This window comes from Pongo abelii, chromosome 3 (genome assembly GCF_028885655.2).
Source record: "Pongo abelii isolate AG06213 chromosome 3, NHGRI_mPonAbe1-v2.0_pri, whole genome shotgun sequence".
In the NCBI taxonomy this organism is placed as follows: domain Eukaryota; kingdom Metazoa; phylum Chordata; class Mammalia; order Primates; family Hominidae; genus Pongo; species Pongo abelii.
This window is the reverse complement of record NC_071988.2, coordinates 95390487-95414124: the sequence shown is the minus strand read 5'-3', so window position 1 is coordinate 95414124 and position 23638 is coordinate 95390487. Positions and strand designations below refer to the sequence as shown.

General features: G+C 36.8%; 1 protein-coding gene and 1 long non-coding RNA gene across 12 annotated transcripts in view; one reads left to right on the top strand and one right to left on the bottom strand.

Annotated features, from left to right (window-relative positions):
* Window positions 1-1990, top strand: part of LOC134761285 (uncharacterized) — a 28336-nt gene extending 26346 nt beyond the window's left edge. The window contains exon 3 of the long non-coding RNA XR_010139726.1: window positions 1919-1990. This is a non-coding gene — a long non-coding RNA (uncharacterized LOC134761285). The remainder of the gene's footprint in view (window positions 1-1918) is intronic.
* MTHFD2L (methylenetetrahydrofolate dehydrogenase (NADP+ dependent) 2 like) overlaps window positions 1-23638 on the bottom strand; it is a 145335-nt gene that overhangs the window by 75485 nt on the left and 46212 nt on the right. For all 11 annotated transcript variants that reach the window (XM_024246335.2, XM_024246336.2, XM_054554055.2 and 8 more), the window contains one exon: window positions 1225-1317. In XM_024246335.2, coding sequence (XP_024102103.1) covers window positions 1225-1317 — 93 coding nt within the window. The remainder of the gene's footprint in view (window positions 1-1224; window positions 1318-23638) is intronic.

Here is a 23638-nt window from a genome sequence, read left to right as displayed (position 1 = left end):
TAAGTGAATTATCCATACACAAGCCCCATATTCCAGCCTTTTCTATATTCTAAAATATCTTTCTTGTTAACTTATCCTGTAGGAAAACACAAATAAATTTAAATAAATTTAATCTTATGAAATATAATAAGTATACATATACATATATTCCATAAAGCTTTCTTTTATATATTAAAATAGAGAATTAAAGAGTCTCATCATCGAAGGAAGTATTAAAACGCAATGAACCCAACCTAGTACTCAGTAGACAGACATTCTCTGCAATGGTCCTTTAAATGGTAGGGAGTAAAGAAAGAATGTAATTCCTTCCCCAAAGAACATACGCTCAAAATAATTACAACTGTTTACATGCATTTTTAGCTATGTTGTTTAATTTATTGAAATATTTTGATAATGTTGAAAGGGGATTTTTTTTGTCAACCAAAATGGGGCAAAATCCAATAAACGTTGACAAATAATGCTCTGTGAAATCCCACTTATGTTTTTATCTATTTTGCTAATCCCTGTAGTGATAAGGAACTTACTATCTCAAGAACTGGTGACTTTGAGGCAGCTTTTATTATTATAAAAGTTTGGGCTTGGGTTTTTTTCTTTATGTTAAAAAAAAAAAAAAGTTGTTGCATCTCTTTAGGTCATACTTTCTTTCTTCCAGACCAAACATCATCCTCAGTTCATCAGACCAAATTTCATATGTCATCTTTTTTGGAAAGATTCTTATCCTAGATACTCTCCTTTGGACATGGTCTCATCCATCAACTTTTCCCCTAAAGTCTAGACTTCAGAACATAATTCTTCAGCCTGGCTGTGTTTAGGGCAGCATAGTGACTATCTTTTCCCCTCACCTGAACATTCTATGTTCCTTGATACAACTTGAAAGTACAAGTTTTATTGTTCTCCATAGCTACAATGTATTATTTACCTGCACCAACCTTTTTCTGTAAATGTTGTTAAACCATGTTTGTCAAAGCAATTAGCCAAGTGCACATTGTTCTTGTGCTTAATCTGTCATCCCAAAAGCTGTTTGGGTTTTCCATAATGAAGTAACAAATGCTAACACAGGCACAATGGACTGATATAATGATTGCCAAGAGACAGAATCCAATCAACAGAAGTTAGTCATACATACAGCTAACTCTCTCAAAAAGCTTTAAAACATGTCAGCATTTAGGGTAGGAATTATTCTGCTGATGACATTCTAAAAAATAACAGTCACTAAGGACTTACCTGCAGCAACTATGATAATATCTGCCAGCTGCGTATGAATCTTCAGTTGCTCTTTGGGGGTGTATCTGTGAGCTATTGTCACAGTTGCATCACCTGAAATACAGAAGAATTTCTATCAGTGATTACTGAACTTTTAAAAATTTTACAAATGCTCTAAATCTAGAAGAGTTTCACTTATTTCCTAAGAGTAGAAAGGCTACTTTGACCTGACTAAATCACTTTGAGCACAAAAGCTAGACAAGAAAACCAAGAGGAACCAAAATATTGTACCCTTCAATTAAATGAAAGGAAAATCAAATGAGACCAAATTAGGTAAGTGCCGATCATCACAGGAGAGCTATAAGTAGAGTCCCTGAAACACAGAATTTGAAAATTCTGTGTTGACTGGTTAATACATTAGTATACGGGATACTCTGTCTTCATAATGACAGGCAAACAAATACTAAAAGCAACAAGATAAGTGAACAAAAAATGGGACAATATATTGTGGGAGCATAACTGAGAGATTAATTCTGTCTTGAGAAGGTATCTAGGAAGGATTCCTAAAGGAATTTTTTAGGTCTTAATGCATGAGCAGAAGTATTCTAATCAGGTAAGGAAGAAAAAGGCATTCCAAGCTAAAACAATAGCAGGAAAAAACTAACCAACTTTGAAAGTGGGTATTTAGAAAATAGCAAAATTTTTTTTATCATAGGTTATGGTACATCACGGGAAGTTTTTACATGAAAACCTTAAGGGAGTGAAGAAGGAACAAGAGAGGCAAGAGATTCCAATATTTAAAGTGCGAGCCATGAAAGGAGAGTGAGAGAAAGTTGGTGACAAAGTGCAGTCAACAGGACTTCTGCTAAGAATATGGCTAAGACTGCATCTTGTCTTCTCCTGGAAGATGTGCAAATGCTACACAGTTAACCAAAACAACAAAAGTTACCTGATCACTATTTTTAGAAAAACTGGAAGACCTAATTTCTACAGACTCCAAAAACATGTTAAGAGTTACCAGAAGCAGCAATTAGTAGATACCATACAGGGAGAAAGGCAGCAAAGAAATGCGGAGAATGACAACATGGCCGGCAGCGGCAGATCTCTGAAATTGACTGCAAAAATACACTTCTATGAAAAGTTTATCCCAAAGTGCAAAAAAATATAGCTTTCCTAATTGGGGCAGTGAGAACAGAAATAAAGGCAGAAGAGCCTTCCGGGACCCAGTATAGTTTAGAGTGGGTGGGAACACACTTACATAGAGGGGCTATTTTAGAAGAAAGAAATCTGACTCTGTGAAAGTAATAAAGGAGTCAGAAGGCTGCACAGGACCTCCTCTAACCCCCAGCAGAAGTGTCCTGTAAACAGCAGATCTAAAAACATCCAACTCATTCAATGATGAGTAATAAAAATGGATGTGACACAGCATCAATAAAAGGATATTACGCAAGGGCAAACCCAGGGGAATTTGGGGAGTGATGAAGCTGTTCTGATTCTAGTGGTGTTAGGCTAATTAATTTAATAGATGACTACATGCATTTGTCTAAATTAACAAAACTGCACACCAAAAAGAGTAAATTTTACCATATGCAAATTTTTAAAAATTCAATAGAAAGATACATTTAAAAAGTGTCAGAACCAAGACAAAAGGCAAAACAAAGGCAAAAAAAATTTTAGAACTTAGCAATGTACCAATAAACTCAACAAAAAATGTCATGGAAAAGTTGAACATTATGACCAAATATTATACAAAAATATTTATTTATTTATTTATTTATTTTTATTTGTTTTTAACTTTTAAGTTCAAGGGTACACGTGCAGGTTTGCTATATAGGTAAGCTCATGTCACGAGGGTTTATTGTACAGATTATTTCATCACTTAAGTATGAAGCCTAGTACCCATTAATTAGTTTTCCTAATTCCCTCCCTCCTCCCAACCTCCACCCACTGGTAAGCCTCAGTGTCTGTTGTTCCCCTCTCTGTGTCCATTTGTCCTCATCATTTAGCTCCTACTTATAAGTGAGAACATGCAGTATTTGGATTTCTGTTCCTTTATTAATTTGCTAAAGATAATGGCCTCCAGCTCCATCCATGTTCCTGTAAAGGATGTGATCTCATTCTTTTTTTATGGCTGCATAATATTCCATGGTGTATGTGTGTGTGTGTGTATATAGTGTGTGTGTATATACACACACACACACACCATGTTTTTTTTATCTAGTCTACCATTAATGGGCATTTAGGTTGATTTCATGTCTTTGTGACTGTGAATAGTGCTGCAATGAACGTGTGCATGTGTCTATGATAGAACAATTTATATTTCTTTAGGTGTATACCCAGTAATGGGATTGCTGGGTCGAATGGTAGCTCTGTTTTTAGGTCTCTGAGGAATTACCCTGCTGTTTTCCACAATGGTTGAACTAATTTACACTCCCACCAATGGTGTATAAACATTCTTTTTTCCTCTGCAACCTCACCAGAATCTGTTATTTTTTGACTTTTCAGTAATAGTCATTCTGACTGTGGTGTGAGATGATGGTATCTCATTGTGTATCTACAAATGATTCATGTAAAAAAATGAGAGTAAAGGATTTTATAGCCAGTCAAGTCTGCCTCCAAGATTAAAAGTTGCAAACAATTTTGAAAATGCAAGAATTCAGGAAATATTGTTCCCATAAGTCTTTCCTAAGGAACATGCTAAACGACACAGTTTACTTAATCAAAGAATGTCTAAGGAAACTAGCAAAAGGACTGCTGAAAGTTTTCATTATAATTATAGGACCAAGACTTTAAAAAAGTGTGAGGATTGGGGTGACAAACTGCTATGGTTTGAATGTTTGTCCTCTCCCAAACTCATGTTGAAATGGAATTGCAATTGTAACAATATTAACAGGTGGAACCCTTAAGAGGTGACTAGGACACCAGTCCTCTGCCCTCATGAATGGATTCGTACTGTTATTGCAGGAGTCGGTTCCTTCTAAATGAACAAGTTCAGCCCACTTCTGTCTTGCTCTTGCCCTCTCTTTCCATTCTGCCTTCCATCATGAGATGATGCAGTAAGAAGGCCCTCACCAGATGTTGGCACCTTGATCTTGGACTTTCAACCTCTGTAACTGTTCAGAAATAAATTTCCATTCTTTATAAATTACCCAGTCTGTGATATTCTGCTATAGCAGAACAAAACAGACTAAAACGCAGACAAATGTAAATGGTCTTTGCTTTTACTATGCAGAAATAATGTGACTACCAAAATTAGAATGAGAAAGGGCAAAGATGAGAAAGTTTGTTGACTGCCTAATATGTAATAATAGCAATCAACAAATGTTTAAAAGCTGACCAACCAGATAATCAAAGTATAAGAATATTTAAAAGTATAAAGTAAAAAATAAAAAAATATATTTTTCAAATAATTTTTACTGGCAAATAGCAGGTCAGAGACAAAAGAAATGGAATGAGTGGAGAAAATAAAAACATTTTATCATTTATTTATTTTACTAGAGTATCAGTAGCCACCCTATAAATAAATACAGAATTAAGAGTACTATATAATGTTGTAATTATTAAGGTAACGAAAACCTTCTTAAATTTTTTTTAATACACAAAGAAAAAAACTGTAAAAAATAAAAACAATAAACAGAACAGAAAATAATGATAGTTTTACCATATATATTATCATAAAAACAAATATAAATTTCTCTAAGTCATTTATTTAAATGAACAATATTTTCAAATTGACTTACAAAGCAAAATCTAATTATATGTTTTGCTAATTCTATACAATATATATTATACACATAAAACAAAGTTATTCGGAATTCAGAAATGTTGAAAGCAAACATGTAGCAGGAAAATGCCAAAAAATAATGCTTTCTGTCAAACAAAAATTCAGCACTAAATAAAACAAAGAGGCACACATTATAAAGTAAAAAAGTGATTCAAATAAAGATAGAAAAATAATAAATACATAAGAAAAAGAAATAGAATTCCTTTAAGCAGAATTTACAGGAGATACATATACAAACAAAATATATTGTATTTGTTTAATTTATTTTTGAATAACTTTCTCAGTTCATGACAGATCAAGGATACAGAAAATGTCAATAACTTAACTAATGTTATATATATGACTATATCAAACTCAAAATAAATAATACATTTTCTTCTCATATGCAAATGGTATAAACTTGGTTACAGAGAAAATTTTAATTAATACCAAAAAGTAAATAATTAGATAGACTATATTTTATTTGATTACGACTCAATAAAATTATAATTATTGACAAAATCGGGAAAAAAAAAGATCCTTCATATGGAGCCCCTTCTATTGGAAGTTTTTAAAAATTCTTTTAAATAATTCTTGGGTCAAAATAAAACAAAACAACATTGCAAAATTTTTAGAAAGATTTATAATGAAAACACTTCATATTAGATCCTATAAATATAAAGCAATGTTAAAAAAATTGTGGACAAATTATTATATCAATAAAACAGAAATAAGAAAATGAATCATTTAACTTTAGAAATTAAAGAACAATAAACAAATGAAACTAGAAAAAAAACCATAAAAGTTAAAATGTATTTGATAAATCTAAAAAACCATACTATAAGAAACATTGAGATAATTCAATAAATTAATCAGGTAAAAATAAAATATACAGAAGTAAATAGCTTTCATATATAACATCTTAGAAAATACATTGTAAGAAGAGGCCCCATTATAATAGCAGTACAAAAGATAAAATACTTAAAATAAGCTTAACAAAAAATGTGCAAAATCTATGTAGTAAAAGAAAATCTCCAGAATAACACCAAAAGATATAAATAAGACCAAGAAACTAGAAAGATAAACTATGCCCTTGGATAGGAATGTTTAATATCATAAAGATTAGAATTCTACCTATATTCATTACAAATATAATCAAAGTCCAATAAAAATGGACTTTTTGGCAGTATGTAATTTGATACTAAGGTTAATATAGAAAAATCAAAGATAATTAGGAAAACTTTGAAAAGGAAGAACAATGAGAGACAACTAGCAGCCTTTTTTATTTTAGTTGGTACCACCTTCTGCCCAGTTATTTACAGTAAAAGTCTAAAAGTCTCCCTTGGTTATTCTCTTTCTTTCACTCACTATAAACCCTCAAGAATGTTGAGTATATATTTACAACCATCCCAAGGTTATCAAAATTATAAAGCACCCACCCATCTCTGTTTTAGTCCTGGCCTCCTACATTTGAAAAGGTTCCTTAATACCTTACCAACCCACTCAAGTGTTCTCTAATTCCAAATGAGAGCCTCCCAAATCCCTACCAAAAAAAAAAAAAAAAAATCAAAACCAAAATGAAACTGAAACTTCCCATTTCTATCAGTACTGATTATTTCATCAAGAATTTGACAGAGACATGAAATCCAGTGATTTGTACACACATATAAGTAACAATCTGTAAAGTTTCAGGCAAAAGAAAAGTATATCAGGATAAATTTCAATCTGCATGGAAAACCCTTGTAGGTAACTTCACTCCCTTTTCAATACTATCAGGTTAACTTGATATTCCTCAGTGAGTTTGGCTGTTGATGTCCGTGGAAACTATCCAAGTCATATTTGAACTTGATTGATCAGAGTTTATGACTATACCAATACTAAACCATGGAAAGGCATTCAGCCTGTTATTCGGAAGACCTGATGATGAAGAGAGGTGAACCAAACAGCTAAAAGCAAATGTGTTCAAATAATGCCTCAGACTCTTCTGACCTTTGCTGGTGAGCACCTGGATGCCTGTTCCTGGTCCTGACACCTAGCTTTCCTGTTAAACCTATTCTTATTTAACTCATCTTCCTTGGCATGTGAAAATTCTTGTCATTCCTATATTCAATTCTTATCATCCATTAATTTTCTTCAACTAATCCTCTGGCTTGCTGCACCTAATCTTTTTCTGTCTTCTCAGCTTTTTCCCAAGGGCAGCTAGTACTAGCAAGTCGCGGCAGGTACTCAAGAATGATGCATATCTCTGACCTTCAGATGACTTTTTCCCACACTCACAGTTGTATCCTTCTAGAGTGCATATGAGAACACTGTGGGCTAGGGCCTCATTTTCTATCACACAGAACTAGATAAGCAGAGTCTATAAGTAACTATTTTGTGCCTAGTGTTTTATAATATGTTTCTAAGACATAGTAAGACTAAAATACAGTTGTCCCTCAGTATCTGTCAGTATCTGGGAGGGACTGGTTCCAGGGCCCCTGCCGCACTGGCAGATACTAAAATCCACAAATGCTCGAGTTTCTGATATAAAATAATATAGTATTTGCATATAACCTATGCATATCCTCCTACATACTTTAAATCATCTTTAGATTACTTATTACTTAGGTATTATAAGTAATACCTAATACAATGTAAATGCTATGTAAATAGTTTTATACTATTTTTTATATTATTTTTGTTGTTATTTATGTTATTTTTTTCTAAATATTTTGAACCATAGATAGTTGAATCCACAGATGTGGAACCCACAGATACAGAGGGCTTACGTACTTAGACTCTATCTTCTAGAATCTTAGAGTTTTCTTAGAAATCAGTAATTAATAGATAGACAAAATATGTTTTTTATTGTGTAAAAATCTAGATTCAACTAAGAATTATCAACTAAGACCCACCTAAGCAGTTTTCTAGGCTATCATTACCTCTGTAGTTTATGCAAAATAACATATTGTAGCAAACAGTTGTTAGTAATTAGCACAGAATGCCAATTTGAAGCAAATAATATTTGCTATTAAAAAAAAAAACAAAGCTAGAACAATCAGCACAATGTGCTTCATTTGTTAGTATCATTTTTTTGGTGGTGGAGGGGGGGGCTTGAAATTACCTTAATGAGGAATTCACTGTTCTTGGACATTTCCGGGCCATTCCCGACCTTCATTTATTCAATAATCAATAAATGATCCTATAAATCCCTTAAACAGGATTCTCTGGTTGTGTTTTGGCCGCGCCCTTGCGAAACTTGCATATACTTTTTCAGTGGCTCTCTAGCCTCACTCTAAGCAGAATGAAATAGTTATTTGCTGAGTAAGCTAAAAAACCAGACCCTATGGACTGTTCCCGGTAAGACTGGGAATGAGTAGCACTGTCCATGTGCCAGCTTTCAACTCTGGATTCTGTGTCTTTTACTCCTATAGTAAGATGTTTTCCTCTGCAACTCTACAGCCATCACTGAAAACATGATTCTTCTGTTTTACTTATAGAAAGATTTCACAAGCATTCTAACTATTGTCTCTGGAAAATGATTCATTTTATTGAAGAATAAAGAACTAAAAATCATGACTAAAAAAAAAATTTATAGAAAACATACCAGAATCATGCTAGGCAATGAGAATACACAATTCTCTATTCTCATATGGAAAGCAGGTACACAAATAAGAATCATAATACAGTGTGCTAGGTTCCATGTTAAAGGAGGTAGAAGTTACAGTGTTGTCAAGAGCATCATTATTTACTCCATCTGAGAAGGGCATGGGGCAGTTGAAGGTGTCAGAGAAGACAGATTGTTAATGTGAGTACCAATTTCTTTTGCTTCTGCTTCAATTCCCCTTTAAATATGCTTTTTGTATCCTTTCCCATTGATAAACCACTTTCCAGAAAAATATGAGGAGAGCATATTACTTAGTCTTGACTGTAAGAAATTTCATAAGAGCTAAAGTCTACCTTTTTGCTGCTTCTACCATGATTCTAGATCTGTCTTCAACAGAAACACAAAATAAGTTTCAACTTCCTTTCCCATGAGGCAAATCTTTAAACACCTGCCTGATCCTGAATCAGCAGGTAAAGCAAAATGGCAAACCAATCTGAGCTAGAACCTCACATGTAGAGTTTTGCTTTGTCACTTTCTCGGGATACGGAAAATCTGAGTCATTCCCAATATATTAGTTCATGTCACGGTGTGGTTTAAAGGAGAAATCACTGAGAGAAAATCACAGGAAGGAAAACTCAGTAATCATGCACAGAACAGCAACGGAAAAAAAAGAAGCCTGAGTTCTGTTTTAGACAAATGAAGCCAAAAGATTCCAGATCTGAATATTTCTTTATCTATGTAAGCTACTATTGCATCTTTAAGCAATGAATACATAAATTATAAAAACAAACTAAAAATAACCTTTCTACAGAGAAACTCTATAGACACTAAATGCAATTTTGGTAAGGTGGTCAGGGGCAACCCTAGGTGACATTTGGACAAAAACCTGAAGGAAGTGAGGAAATACATTATGTAAGTAACTTGGGGAAAAAAAGCATTCCAGGAAGAAACCAGGTGAAAAGATGCTGAGACATAAGCACACAAGACATATTAAAGGAAAGCAGATATGGCTGGGGCAAGGGGCAGTGATGGGGCATGAGAATGGTAGGAAGTGAGTTAGGAGATATAGCCCAGGGACAGATCATATAAGGTCTTGCATATCATGTTAAGGAACCTGGATGTTATTCTGGTGTCATGTTGTCATGGGTGTTACAGGAAGACATGGGTGATCAAGACCTACGATGTGGAAAACAGACTGTGAATGAAAGATGGGACAAGGGTGGATGCAGGGAAACTAGTTCATAAATATTTCAGTGTTCCAAGTGAGAAACAGAAGTTGTCTTAACTAGGATCTTATTAGTCCAGGTGGTGATATCACAGGCATATTTTACACAGATTGCTAATGTTAGACAACGGATGTGAGAGAAAGAGAGAAGTCAAGGATTGACTGATCAATCAGAAAAATTGATGGTACCGCTCATTAAGATGGGGAAAACTAAGGGGAGTAAAATTAGGAGTGAAGGTTTGCATATAAGATTGAAATGGGTATGAGACATGCAACTGGAGTTCTCAAGTGCATAGTGGTTATATGGTCTAAAGTATACAGGAGATAGAAATGATATTTAAAGCTATAGGGCTGCAAAGGCCCACTGAGGAACTGGCTATGAATAAAAAAGTCCTGGTGTCATTCCAATGTTTCCTTGAGAAATCATTCTCAACACTGACCACACTGGGATTTTTCCATGGAGCCTTCTAAAATATACTTGCTGACATTCAGGTTCTACTTCTAATGATTCTGATTTAATTTTTATCTGTGTTGGGCATAGGCAGCTCTATTTTTAAAGCCTCTTGATGATTCTAGTGGGCAGCTAAAGTTGAGAACTGCTGGTTTAAAAGTTGGGAGGAAAAGAATGTCCCAGAAACGGAGAATGAGAAGAAATGTTTAGTGAGGTAAGAGTAATGTTGCCAATGGTAGCTTTAATCTATGCTTAAATCATAAAGGAAGTTACCCTATAAAATGTGGCCCTTTTGTTAACAAGAATTTTATGAATATTATTCAATTTATTTTATAGTTTTCTGTTTATAAAAACTCTCAGGAGAAATACTTTAGTTTTAATATTAGAAAAATGTTTTATTTTTATTGAGCACATGATTCTTTTTAATCTTAAAGACAATTCATTAGATAACTGTCATTTTTTTTCCTGCTAACAAGCTCTCAGGATAAAATTAGTGACCCAATCATAGCACATCTAGTTCAAACTCAATTAAATAAATTCACCAAACGTACATTCAACACCATTATATAAAATTCAGTATGCTTGACAGTAGGAATATATCCATGCAGACCTAATAATATGTCTATCTTTAGTAAAAGTCTTTGGCTCTATTTTTAGTTCCAGCCCTCTCCTCCCTTTTCTTCACTATTCTCATTTGCATTGTGTTTTATACATTGCTATGTGCTCATGAGGGTGGAATTTTTAGTTTTAAGAATAGTAACAAGAAGGTGACTGGCAAGATGGCCAAATAGGAGCAGCTCCAGTCTGCAGCTCCCAGCGAGATCAATGCAGAAGGTGGGTGATTTCTGCATTTCCAACTAAGGTACCTGGTTCATCTCATTGGGACTGGTTAGACAGTGGGTGCAGCCCACGGAGGACAAACTGAAGCAGGGTGGGGCATCACCTCACTCAGGAAGCACAAGGAGTAGAGGAATTCCCTCCCCTAGCCAAGGGAAGCCGTGAGAAACTGTGATGTGAGGGACAATGCATTCTAGCCCAGATACTATGCTTTTCCCACAGTCTTTGCAACCTGCAGACCAGGAGATTGCCTCGGGTGCCTACACCACTTAGGGCCCTGGGTTTCAAGCACAAAATTGGGTGGCTGTTTGGGCAGACACCAAGCTAGCTGCAGGAGTTTTTTTCTCATATCCCAGTGTCACTTGGAACATCAGTGAGACAGAACCGTTCACTCTGGGGGGCTGAAGCCAGGGAGCCAAGTGGTCTAGTTCAGCGGATCCCACCCTACAGAGCCCAGCAAGCTAAGATCCACTAGCTTGAAATTCTCACTGCCAGCATAGCAGTCTGAAGTCGACCTGGGATGCTCGAGCTTCTTCAGGGTGGCAGTGGGGCAGTCCACCATTACTGAGGCTTGAGTAGGCAGTTTTCCCCTCACAGTGTAAACAAAGCCACCAGGAAGTTTGAAGGAGGCGGAGCCAACAAAGCTGCTGTAGCCAGACTGTCTCACTAGATTCCTCCTCACTGGGCAGGGCATGTCTGAAAGAAAGGCAGCAGCCCCTGTCAGGGGCTTATAGATAAAATCCTCATTCCCTAGGACAGAGCACCTCGGGGAAGGGGCGGCTGTGGGCGCAGCTTCAGCAGACAAACATTCCTGCCTGCCAGCTCTTAAGAGAGCAGTGGATCTCCCAGCACAGCATTCGAGCTCTGCTAATGGACAGACTGCCTCCTCAAGTGGATCCCTGACCCCTGTGCCTCCTGACTGGGAGACACCTCCCAGCAGGGGTCAATAGACACCTCATACAGGAGAGCTCTGGCTGGCATCTGGCAGGGGCCCCTCTGGGATGAAGCTTCCAGAGGAAAGAACAGGCAGAAATCTTTGCTGTTCTGCAGCCTCCACTGGTGATACCCAGGCAAAGAGGGATTGGAGTGGACCTCCAGCAAACTCCAGCAGACCTGCAGCAGAGGGGCCTGTTAGAAGGAAAACTACCAAACAGAAAGGAGTAGCATCAACATCAACAAAAAGGACGTCCACACAAAAATCCCATCCGAAGGACACTAACATCAAAGACCAAAGGTAAATAAATCCACAAAGATGAGGAAAAACCAGCACAAAAAGGCTGAAAATTCCAAAAACAAGAATGCCTTTTCTACTCCAAAGGATCACAATGCCTCACCACCAAGGGAACAAAACTAGATGAAGGATAAGTTTGATGAATTGACAGAAGTAGGCTTCAGAAGGTGGGTAATAACAAACTCCTCTGAGCTAAAGGAGCATGTTCTGACCCAATGCGAGGAAGATAAGAACCTTAAAAAGAGGTTACAGGAATTGCTAACTAGAATAACCAGTTTAGAGACAAACATAAATGACCTGATGGAGCTGAAAAACACAGCACGAGAACTTTGTGAACCATACACAAGAATCAATAGCAGAATTGATCAAGTGGAAGAAAGGATATCAGACATTGAAGATCAACTTAATTAAATAAAGCAAGAAGACAAGATTAGAGAAAAAAGAATGAAAAGGAAGGAACAAAGCCTCCAAGAAATATGGGACTATGTGAAAAGACCAAACCTACATTTGACTGGTGTACCTAAAAGTGACAGGGAGAATAGAACCAAGTTGGAAAACACTCTTCAGGATATTATCCAGGAGAACTTCCCCAACCTAGCAAGACAGGCCAACATTCAAATTCAGGAAACACAGAGAACACCATAAAGATACTCCACGAGAAGAGCAACACCAAGACACATAACTGTCACATTCACATTAACCGTCAAGGTTAAAATGAAGGAAAAAATGTTAAGGGCAGCCAAAGAGAAAGGTCAGGTTACCCACAAAGGCACAAAGGGAAGCCCATCAGACTAACAACAGATCTCTCTGCAGAAACACCACTGGCCAGAAGAGAGTAGGGGCAAATATTCAACATTCTGAGAGAAAAAAATTTTCAATCCAGAATTTCATATCCTGCCAAACTAAGCTTCAAAAGAGAAGAAGAAATAAAATCCTTTACAGACAAGCAAATGCTGAGAGATTTTGTCACCACCAGGCCTGCCTTACAAGAGCTCCTGAAGAAAGCACTAAATATGGAAAGTAAAAACCGATATCACCCACTGCAAAAACATACCAAATTGTAAAGACCATGGAAACTGAAGAAACTGCATCAACTAATGGGGCAAAATAACCAGCTAGCATCACAATGACAGGATCAAATTCACACATAACAATATTAAACTTAAATGTAAATGGGCTAAATGTCCCAATTAAAAGGCACAGACTGGCAAACCGGATAGAGTCAAGACCCATCAGTGTGCTGTATTCAGGAGACCCGTCTCACTTGCAAAGACACACATAGAATCAAAATAAAAGGATGGAAGAATATTTACCAAGCAAATGGAAAGCAAAAAAAAAAAGCAGGGGTTGCAATCCTAGCCTCTGATAAAACAGACTTTAAACCAACAAAGATCATAAAAGACAAAGAAGGGCATTACATAATGGCTAAGGGGTCAATGAAACAAGAAGAGCTAACTATCCTAAATATATATGCACCCAATACAGGAGCACCCAGATTCATAAGCAAGTTTTTAGAGACCTACAGAGAGTTAGATTCCCACACAATAATAGTGGGAGACTTTAACACCACACTTTCAATATTAGACAGATCAATGAGACAAAAAATTAACAAGGATGTTCAGGACTTGAACTCAGCTCTGGACCAAGCAGACCTAACAGACATCTACAAAACTCTCCATCCCAGATCAACAGAATATACATTCTTCTCGACACCACATCACACTTATTCTAAAATTGAGCACATAATTGGAAGTAAAACACTCCTCAGCAAATATAAAAGAATGGAAATCATAAAAAACTGTATCTCAGACCCCAGTGCAATCAAATTAGAACTCAGGATTAAGAAACTCACTCAAAAACACACAACTACATGAAAACTGAACAATCTGCTCCTGAATGACTACTGGGTAAATAACGAAATAAAGGCAGAAATAAATAAGTTATTTGAAACCAATGAGAACAAAGACACAATGTACCACAATCTCTGGGACACAGCTAATGTGGTCTTTAGAGGAAAATTTATAGCACTAAACGCCCACAGGAGAAAGTGGGACAGATCTAAAATTGACACCCTAACATCACAATTAAAATAACCAGAGAAGCAACAATAAACAAATTCAAAAGCTAGCAGAAGACAAGAAATAACTAAGATCAGAGCAGAACTGAAGGAGATAGAGACAAAAAAACCTTCAAAAAATCAAGGAATGCAGGAGCTGTTTTTTTTATTTTTTTAAAGATTAACAAAATAGATTGACCACTAGCCAGACTAATAAAGAAGCAAAGAGAGAAGAATCAAATAGATACAACAAAAAATGATAAAGGGGATATCGCCACTGATCCCACAGAAATACAAACTACCAGAAGAATATACTATAAAAACCTCTACACAAATAAACTAGAAAATCTAGAAGAAATGGATACATTCCTGGACACATACACCCTCCCAACACTAAACCAGGAAGAAGCCAAATCCCTGAATAGACCAATAACAAGTTCTGAAATTGAGGCAGTAATTAGTAGCCTACCAACCAAAAAAAAAAAAAAACAGGACCAGATGGATTCACAGCCGAATTCTACCATAAGTACAAAGAGGAGCTGGTATCATTCCTTCTGAAACTATTCCACACAATAGAAAAAGAGGGACTCCTCCCTAACTCATTTTATGAGGCCAGCATCATCCTGATACCAAAACCTGACAGAGACACAACAAAAAAAGAAAATTTCAGGCCAACATCCCTGATTAACATCAATGTGAAAGTCCTCAGTAAAATACTGGCAAACAAAATCCAGCAGCACATGAAAAAGCTTATCCAGCACAATTAAGTTGGCTTCATCCCTGGTATGCAAGGCTGGTTCAATATATGCAAATCAACAAACGGAATCCATCACATAAACAGAACCAAAGACAAAAACCACATGATTATCTCAATAGATGCAGAAAAGGCCTTCAATAAAATTCAACACCCCTTCATGCTAAACACCCTCAATAAACTAGATATTGATGGAACGTATCTCAAAATAATAAGAGCTATTTATGACAAACCCATAGCCAATATCATAGTGATTGGGCAAAAGCTGGAAACCTTCCCTTTGAAAACTGGCACAAGACAAGGATCCCCTCCTCTCACCATTCCTATTCAATATAATATTGCAAGTTCTGGCCAGGGCAATCAGGCAAGAGAAAAAAATGAAGGGTATTCAAATAGGGAGAGAGGAAGTCAAATTGTCTCTGTTTGCAGATGACATGATTTTACATTTAGAAAACCCTGTCACCACAGCCCAAAATCTCCTTAAGCTGATGAGCAACTTCAGCAAAGTCTCAGGACACAAAATCAATGTGGAAAAATAACAAGCATTCCTATACACCAATAAAAGAAAAACAGCCAAATCATGAGTGAACTCCCATTGACAATTGCTTCAAAGAGAATAAAATACCTAGGAATACAACTTAAAGGGATATGAAGGACCTCTTCAAGGAGAACTACAAACCACTGCTCAAGGAAACAAGAGAGGACACAAACAAATGGAAAAATATTCCATGCTCATGGACAGGAAGAATCAATATCATGAAAATGGCCATACTGCCCAAAGTAATTTAAAGAGTCAATGCTATCCCCATCAAGCTACCACTGACTTTCTTCAGAAAATTAGAAAAAAATATGTTTCATATGGAACCAACAAAAAGCCCGTATAGCCAAGACAATCCTAAACAAAAAGAACAAAGCTAGAGGCATCATGCTACCTGTCTTCAAACTATACTGCAAGGCCGCAGTAATCAAAACAGCATGGTACTGGTACCAAAACAGATATATAGACCAATGGAATAGAACAGAGGCCTCAGAAATACCACCACAAATCTACAACCATCTGATCTATGACAAACCTGACACAAAAAAAAAGTAATGGGGAAACGATTCCCTATTTAATCAATAGTGTTGGGAAAACTGGCTAGCCATATGCAGAAAACTGAAACTGGAACCTTTCCTTACATCTCATACAAAAATTAACTCAAGATGGATTAAAGACTTAAACAAAAGCCCTAAAACCATAAAAGCCCTAGAAGAAAACCTAGGCAATACCATTCGGGACATAGGCATGGGCAATATCTTCGTGACTGAAACATCAAAAGCAATGGCAACAAAAGCCAAAATTGACAAATGGGATCTAATTAAACTAAAGAGCTTCTACACAGCAAAAGAAACTGTCATCAGAGTGAACAGGCAACCTACAGAATGGGAGAAAAAATTTGCAATCTATCCATCTGGCAAAGGGCTAATATCCAGAATCTACAAGAAACTTAAACAAATTTACAAGAAAGAAAAAACAAGCCCATCAAAAAGTGGGTGAAGGATATGAACAGACACTTCTTAAAAGAAGACATTTATGCAGCTAACAAACATATTTTAAAAAGCTCATCATCACTGATCATTAGAGAAATGCAAATCAAAACCACAATGAGATACCAATCTCACGCCAGTTAGAATGGCAGTCATTAAAAAGTCAGGAAACAACAGATGCTGGAGAGGATGTGGAGAAATAGGAATGCTTTCACACTGTTGGTGGGAGTGTAAATTAGTTCAACCATTGTGGAAGACAGCGTGGCAATTCCTCAAGGATCTAGGACCAGAAATACCATTTGACCTAGCAATCCCATTACTGGATATATAACCAAAGAATTATAAATCATTCTATTATAAAGACACATGCACACATGTTTATTGCAGCATGATTCACAACAGCAAAGACTTGGAACCAACCCAAATGCCCATCAATGATATACTGGATTAAGAAAATGTGGCACATATACACCATGGAATACTATGTCCCCATAAAAAAGAATAAGTTCATGCTCTTTGCAGGGACATGGATGAAGCTAGAAACCATCATTCTCAGCAAACTAACACAGGAACAGAAAACCAAACCCCGCATGTTTCCACTCATAAGTGGGAGTTGAACAGTGAGAATACATGGACACAGGGAGGGGAACATCACACACACCTGGGCCTGCTGGGTGGTGGGAGCAAGGGGAGGGATAACATTAGGAAAAATACCTACGGTAGATGACAGGTTGATGGGTGCAGCAAACCACCATGGCACATGTATACCTATGTAACAAACCTGCACGTTCTGCACACGTATCCCAGAACTTAAACGTTTTTCTTGTATTGTTTTGTTTTTTGTTATTTGACCAGTCAGGCTTTTGGCCTCACTCTCCCTGTGCAAACTGGTAAAAGGTCTAGGATTTTTGAGCTGTCCTTGCCCCAACTTGTTTTGTTTTGATACATGTTTTCTAATAATCCAGTTTGTCTCTTCTCACCTGCGGGCCATCAAACTCCAAACGGTCATGCAACTGGAGCCTCAGACAATGGCCCCTTCTGCTGGGGACCCTTAGATAGGCTTCTGAGGGAGGCTGGACTGACATTTCCCCAAAACAGCACCCCCTGTCAGCAGCAAGCAGTTAAGATTGGTCTTTGTCCTTATCACTATCCTTATTCTAATGGCAGTTAGATGTACTTCTTTAGAGGGTGAAATGAGACAGCCAAGCAAAAAGGGCTCCTTGGAGAACCTCTGACTGGGTGGCGCTCTGAGAGAATGGGTTGGAGCCATGGAAATTCATGCCATTTGCCATGGTAGGAGCCTGGCCTCTCCTGTTCCTGGGTGGTAATCTGGGATTCAATTGGTGAGATTTGGGCCTGTTAACTGGAATCCTTCTCACTTTGCTGAGTTTTTCCTTTTCACCCAACAAATTCCATTTTTCTCACCCTTTTATGTGTCCACAAACCTAATTTTTCCTGGTCATGTGACAAGAACTCGGCTTTTAGCTGAACTTAGAAAAATGTCCTACAATACTATGAGGTCATGGAGAAAGAGAGGAATTGAAAGAAAAAGATTTGGACTTCACTCTCCATTTAAAATAAGCTTTACTGTTCTTTTCAACAGTGTGATAGTCCCAGTTGTCTGATAATAGTATATAATTTCCAAGTGCAGTGCTGTGCAGATACTAAATGGCTGAATTTAGAAGACGCTGAAAATGAAATTTAGAATTTAGAAGACACTGAAATTTAGAAGACACTGAATTTAGAAGACACTGAAAATGAAACAGTGCTCCTATTATTCAATTTAGAAAATGAGAATAGAACTATCATTTGCTCTTTTCTACAGTCTTCCACTATCCAAATGCAAATATGTAATTCAGTAAAGTCTAATCAACGTAGAGACATCACAAAGCATAATATCCCCAACATCTTTTCCTTCTAAGCTGGGGGTAGTGGGATGAGAGTGGCAGAGACTAAATACCTGCCATCCCCTGCCCCAGTTAGACAATGGTTCCTTCCCCAGAGGCAGCAAACATCCCAAGTCACTCCACTGCCAATAAGACTAAGAGTGTCAGTCTCAGTGGTGTGATCACTTTGCATGACTCCTGCATTCCTAGGCGTTCCTATTTGGCTCCTCTCTTTGAAACCTAAAAGAGCTTGGCTCAACCTGCCACCAGGCTGAGCTTAATCACACATACCACTCACATCACGTTGCACTGCCTCAAGCATCCACTACTGTGTTATTATGTCCTGTAGGTGGGAGATAAAACTTCCAGGCTGGCAAAAAAAAAAAAAAAAAAGTTCTTTTTCACAACTGGGGTTAATTCTCACAAAGGGAAGGCATTCAACTGGCAAAAATTATTTCATTTTCCATTTAGATAGGGTGCCTCTTGAAGAAAAACTACCTGAGATACAGTAAGTTGCTGCAGCAGCACAGCTTGAGTGTAAAAACTGAATGCCAATGCAGAGGCAGTGCCTTCGGAAAACACCCACTGCAAAGGTGAATCCTGATGATTCAGACTGTCAACTTCTGGAGAGACAGGACTAAGTCTTTTTCTGTGGGATGCAGTTGTATCCCACAGTGTTTCCCAGAGAATAAGTACTAGATGAGTACTGGCTGAATGAAATCAAGAAAAAAACCAGACCCACTGGACTCAAAGCAAAACCAGCTGGTTGCTGGCCCTGTCAAAATACTCTTTAAAAATGAGCCAGCAACAATATTACTCCAATGATGCCAACCTTTTAGTCAAAGGAGCGGCATACAACTCCATGTTGTGGCTGATTAGGGAAATCTCACCTAATTAGAAGAGAGTCCTACTTAGAAATAAAAGTATGCCGAGAGAAACTTACTCTAAGAATATGAGGCTGGGTGCAGTGGCTCACGTCTGTAATCTCAACATTTTGAGAAGTGGAGGCAGGCAGATTGCTTGAGCTCAGGAGGTCGAGACCAGCCTGGGCAACATAAGCAGACCCCCATCTCTACAAAAAATACAAAAAATTATCTGGGTGTGGTGGTGTGTGCCTGTGGTCCCAACAACTGTGCTCCCAACGGGAGGATCACTTGTGTCCAGGAAGTTGAGGCTGCAGTGAGCCGTGATCATGCCAGTAAACTCCAGTCTGGGTGACACGGTGAGGCCCTATCTCAAAAGTAAAAATTCAAAATTAAAATAAAAGAATATGAAATAAAATCTGATTCTATATCCTCTTATGACAGTTAGTAACCATAATGCCTTAGTCATTATGACACTTTGTAATCCTGAAGGAAAAAAAAATGTTTTAGAGAAATTGGAAACTTTCTTACTTCCTCATTGTAAATCTAAAAATAAAGACACTATGTTAAAACCAATGGTATTCAGTTTTCATTCTGAAAGAAAGTGAAACTGGTAGATGACTACATACAAAGAAGTAAAAAAAAAAAAAAAAAAAATGTAACTGGGCAGCTTAACTTCAAAATGCATTTTCAACTTTTTTTTTCTTTCTCTTGGGTTTCAAGATACAACCTTGAGGCAAATTGCAGAAGACTTTCCTTAGCCTTAAAAAAGACTCCACATCTCTCCCTTTCTCATGGTACATACTCCCTTCGTATCTATCTAACCGTATGCTAGTATCTAATTATGTGCCTTCTAAGAAGTTCCAGGAGCCAATCTTGAGACAGAGACTAAGTCTGGAGACCCAGCCACAAAATTCCAGAGATTACTTCAAGGCCGCTAGTTAACAACCCAGCCGTTGTTGAGATGACATCAGCCCACACTCCAGCTGGACTGGGACCCAAGTTAGCCACCAGAACAAGACACACAGACATTTACTCCGCCTAATTCTTGCATGCCTTCTTTATCAAGTTTTCCCTTTTTAAACCTCTGCCTTCCACCACCACCCTGCCCCAAATCAGAGCAGTTACTTTCGATAGGAATCTGGCTGCTTCCCTTTTTTTTTTTTTTAACTAGTTTTGGTTAATAAAGTTACTGTCTTTCTACCAGGCCTTGCTCTTGTTGGACTATACAAGCAGAGAGCATCTGGACTCATGTTTGGTTACAAATATACAATGATCTACAGGTGGTCACAATGGTACTCAAACATTCTAATAATTAGTGGAGCTCATTCCCTTCATGTCACCTCAATTAGCCATGAGTTTTGAGAAGCACATAGAATGTTTATTTAGGGATGCCAAATTTTATTTTGTGCCACTGACTATTTAAAATTTAAATTACCCATACTTGTATATCATATCCCCTTGCTCCCCCATCACTACCACCAAGACTATAGCTCTGGGAGGACAGGAACCATCTCTCTCACCTACTCTCTATAAACTACATAGCAGCTAAAGTGCTACATACTCTGCAAAGCCTTCTGTGATGATCTGTTCTCACCAGAAGGTAACTCCTTCCTTGTTTCCTTGTTGTATTGAGTGTCAGCACTACCCCTTTACTTTAAGATTTTAGCACATTCTCACCCCTCTAAATATTTCAAGCCCTTGGGGAATTAAAAAAAAAATACTCAACAAACGGCTAGGATCCATGTCCTTAATAACAAAACTAAAAGCTAGCCATAGGTAGACACATATTAATCAAGCTAAATTACAGTATGGTCATTTTTCTTCTAGTACAATTATCTTTGGCTTTAAGACAAAAATGAATCATTAGGGTTCTGCATGTCTTCTGGCAAAGAAATAAATACACAGTGTGAGCTGAATGCTCAACATTGTGAGTGTCATTAGAACAAGTTCTATAGATATGCATTTGCCAAGTTAATCCTCCTTCATTATCTTCATTAGCTAACAATGCACATGGAGTCACTGCCCATAATTATTGCCCTAACAGACATGCATGTTTGAAATATTAACTTTCCCACAGACTACAAACCTTCAGTAAGCAGCTCTCAATGATTCATTATATTAATAATACATGTCATCATACTCCTCTTAAATATGCATGAGATTAAAAACCACCCATGTTGCAAATCTTCCAATATCATTTTTAGTATAAATTGTTACTTTTTAGATACTGTAATTCTAACGGCACCCAGGTACCACTATAATAAAGGTAAGTTTAATTATCTGGTTTCTAAGTAACCAGTAGTATAACTTATTCCACTTTTATTCCATTTTAACATGCATTCAAATGAGAATATTTCATAACACAAAGTATAATACTTTTTAAAGTATATATGTTTTTGTTTTTATCCTATAATTCTTTCTCCAGAAGTCACTGCCACCATCAATTTGTGTTTATCTTTGTTATGCTTCCTTTACTGCTTTTACTGCATATGTATGCATCTATAAATAAATCATACATGATAAAAAATAAACTAATATGTTTAATTCACAGGATAACCTGGTTTAAAATTGCATATAAAAGAGGTAAATAAATTTTGATAGGTATTTTATAGACAAATATATAATTCAAGATTGAAATTTATCAAGAAATTAGCATGCAATATATTGATACCTATTAAAAATATATTGTAAAGTACTATTTGGAGAATTATGATGTCCTATTCCTAATCAAATACTTTATAAACTTTTATAAATTCTGAGTTTATTCAAATTTTTACAATCAGATATGATCCAAAAAATGCAAAAACAAAATCCACCAGAAGAAAATAAAATTCAAATAAAGGTAAAAATCACATCATTAATCTCAGATCACGTTACTTCACGCATGATAGTTAGAACAGCTACAGATTATTATTGACTTAAGTGTAATAATGCCACAGCTACATGCACCAATAGCTTACTTAACTTACTATATGTTAGGCACAGTAATTAGTGATTTACATTAATATTTCATTTACTTTTCACAATAACCAAGTTGAGGAGATGTTAATATTACTGACATTTTACAGATGAGGAAAGCGGAGGCCTACACAGATTAAATGACTTGCCCAAGGTCACAGGGCTTGGTAACGGAGGGGGCCTGACTCCATGTCTATCCTCTTAACCACAAAGTCAGAACCCAGCTCCCCAGAATGCCTGTTTCCTTGCATGGCCTTAGATGAGTCTTCTGAAGTCTCTAAAGCTCATTTCCTTTAGCTGTAAAATGGGAATAACATTAATATATGCTAGGATTACTGAGAATTAATTAGGATGGTTTAAGAGAAAGTACTGAGCAAATCACGGAGCAATACACTTGCTTGTTATGTTACAGATAAAAACAACATTGCAAATGAAAAACAAAACTGCAAATTGGCTCTTGGTCAAAAGTTTCCAAGAAGAAATAGTATACTTAGGTAAACATTACTGATTGTTTTATCTTGTGATATGGCTGGAACAGAAATCTCACCTAAATCTCACTTTCAGTTGTAATCCCCAGTGTTGGAGGTGGGGCCTGGTGGGAGGTAACTGGATCATCGGAGCACTTTCTCATGATTTAACACCGTCTCCCTTGGTGCTATTGTTGCAACAATGAGTTCTCATGATACCTGGTTGTTTAAAAGTGTATGGCACCTCCCCCTCTCTTCTTCCTGCTCCAGCCATGAGAAATGCTGGCTCCCCCTTTGCCTTCTGTCACAATTATACATTTCCTGAGGCCTTCGTAAAGGCCTAGGAGATGCCTCCATGCTTCTGGTACAGCCTGCAGAACTGTGAGCAAATTAAGCCTCTTTTCTTTAGAAATTACCCAGTCTTAGGTATTTCTTTACAGCAATGCAAGAACAGACTAATACACCTTGCTTAGGTAAGACACAGAAATTATTACATAAAGGCAAATAAGAATCACTATCTTTATTTACAGAGAGAGAGAGAGAAAGAGATAAGCAGCAATAGACTAAGCTAGAAGTGAACAGTGAAACTAGGAATGCTACTTTGGAGATGGGTACCATGAAAACTGTCATACCACTGGATTTGGGCTAAGAGCTCTTCAAAACTAAGGCTTTTTAAAGTTATCTGGAGTCATTATCAAGTCTTAATTTACTGTGATTCACAAATATATATGTATTGACTTCTTGCAAAATTTAATTCTTTAGGCATAGAAAGGGAAAATAATATTCAAAAGTGCATCATTCATCATTTTAGATAAGTTAATACTGGGA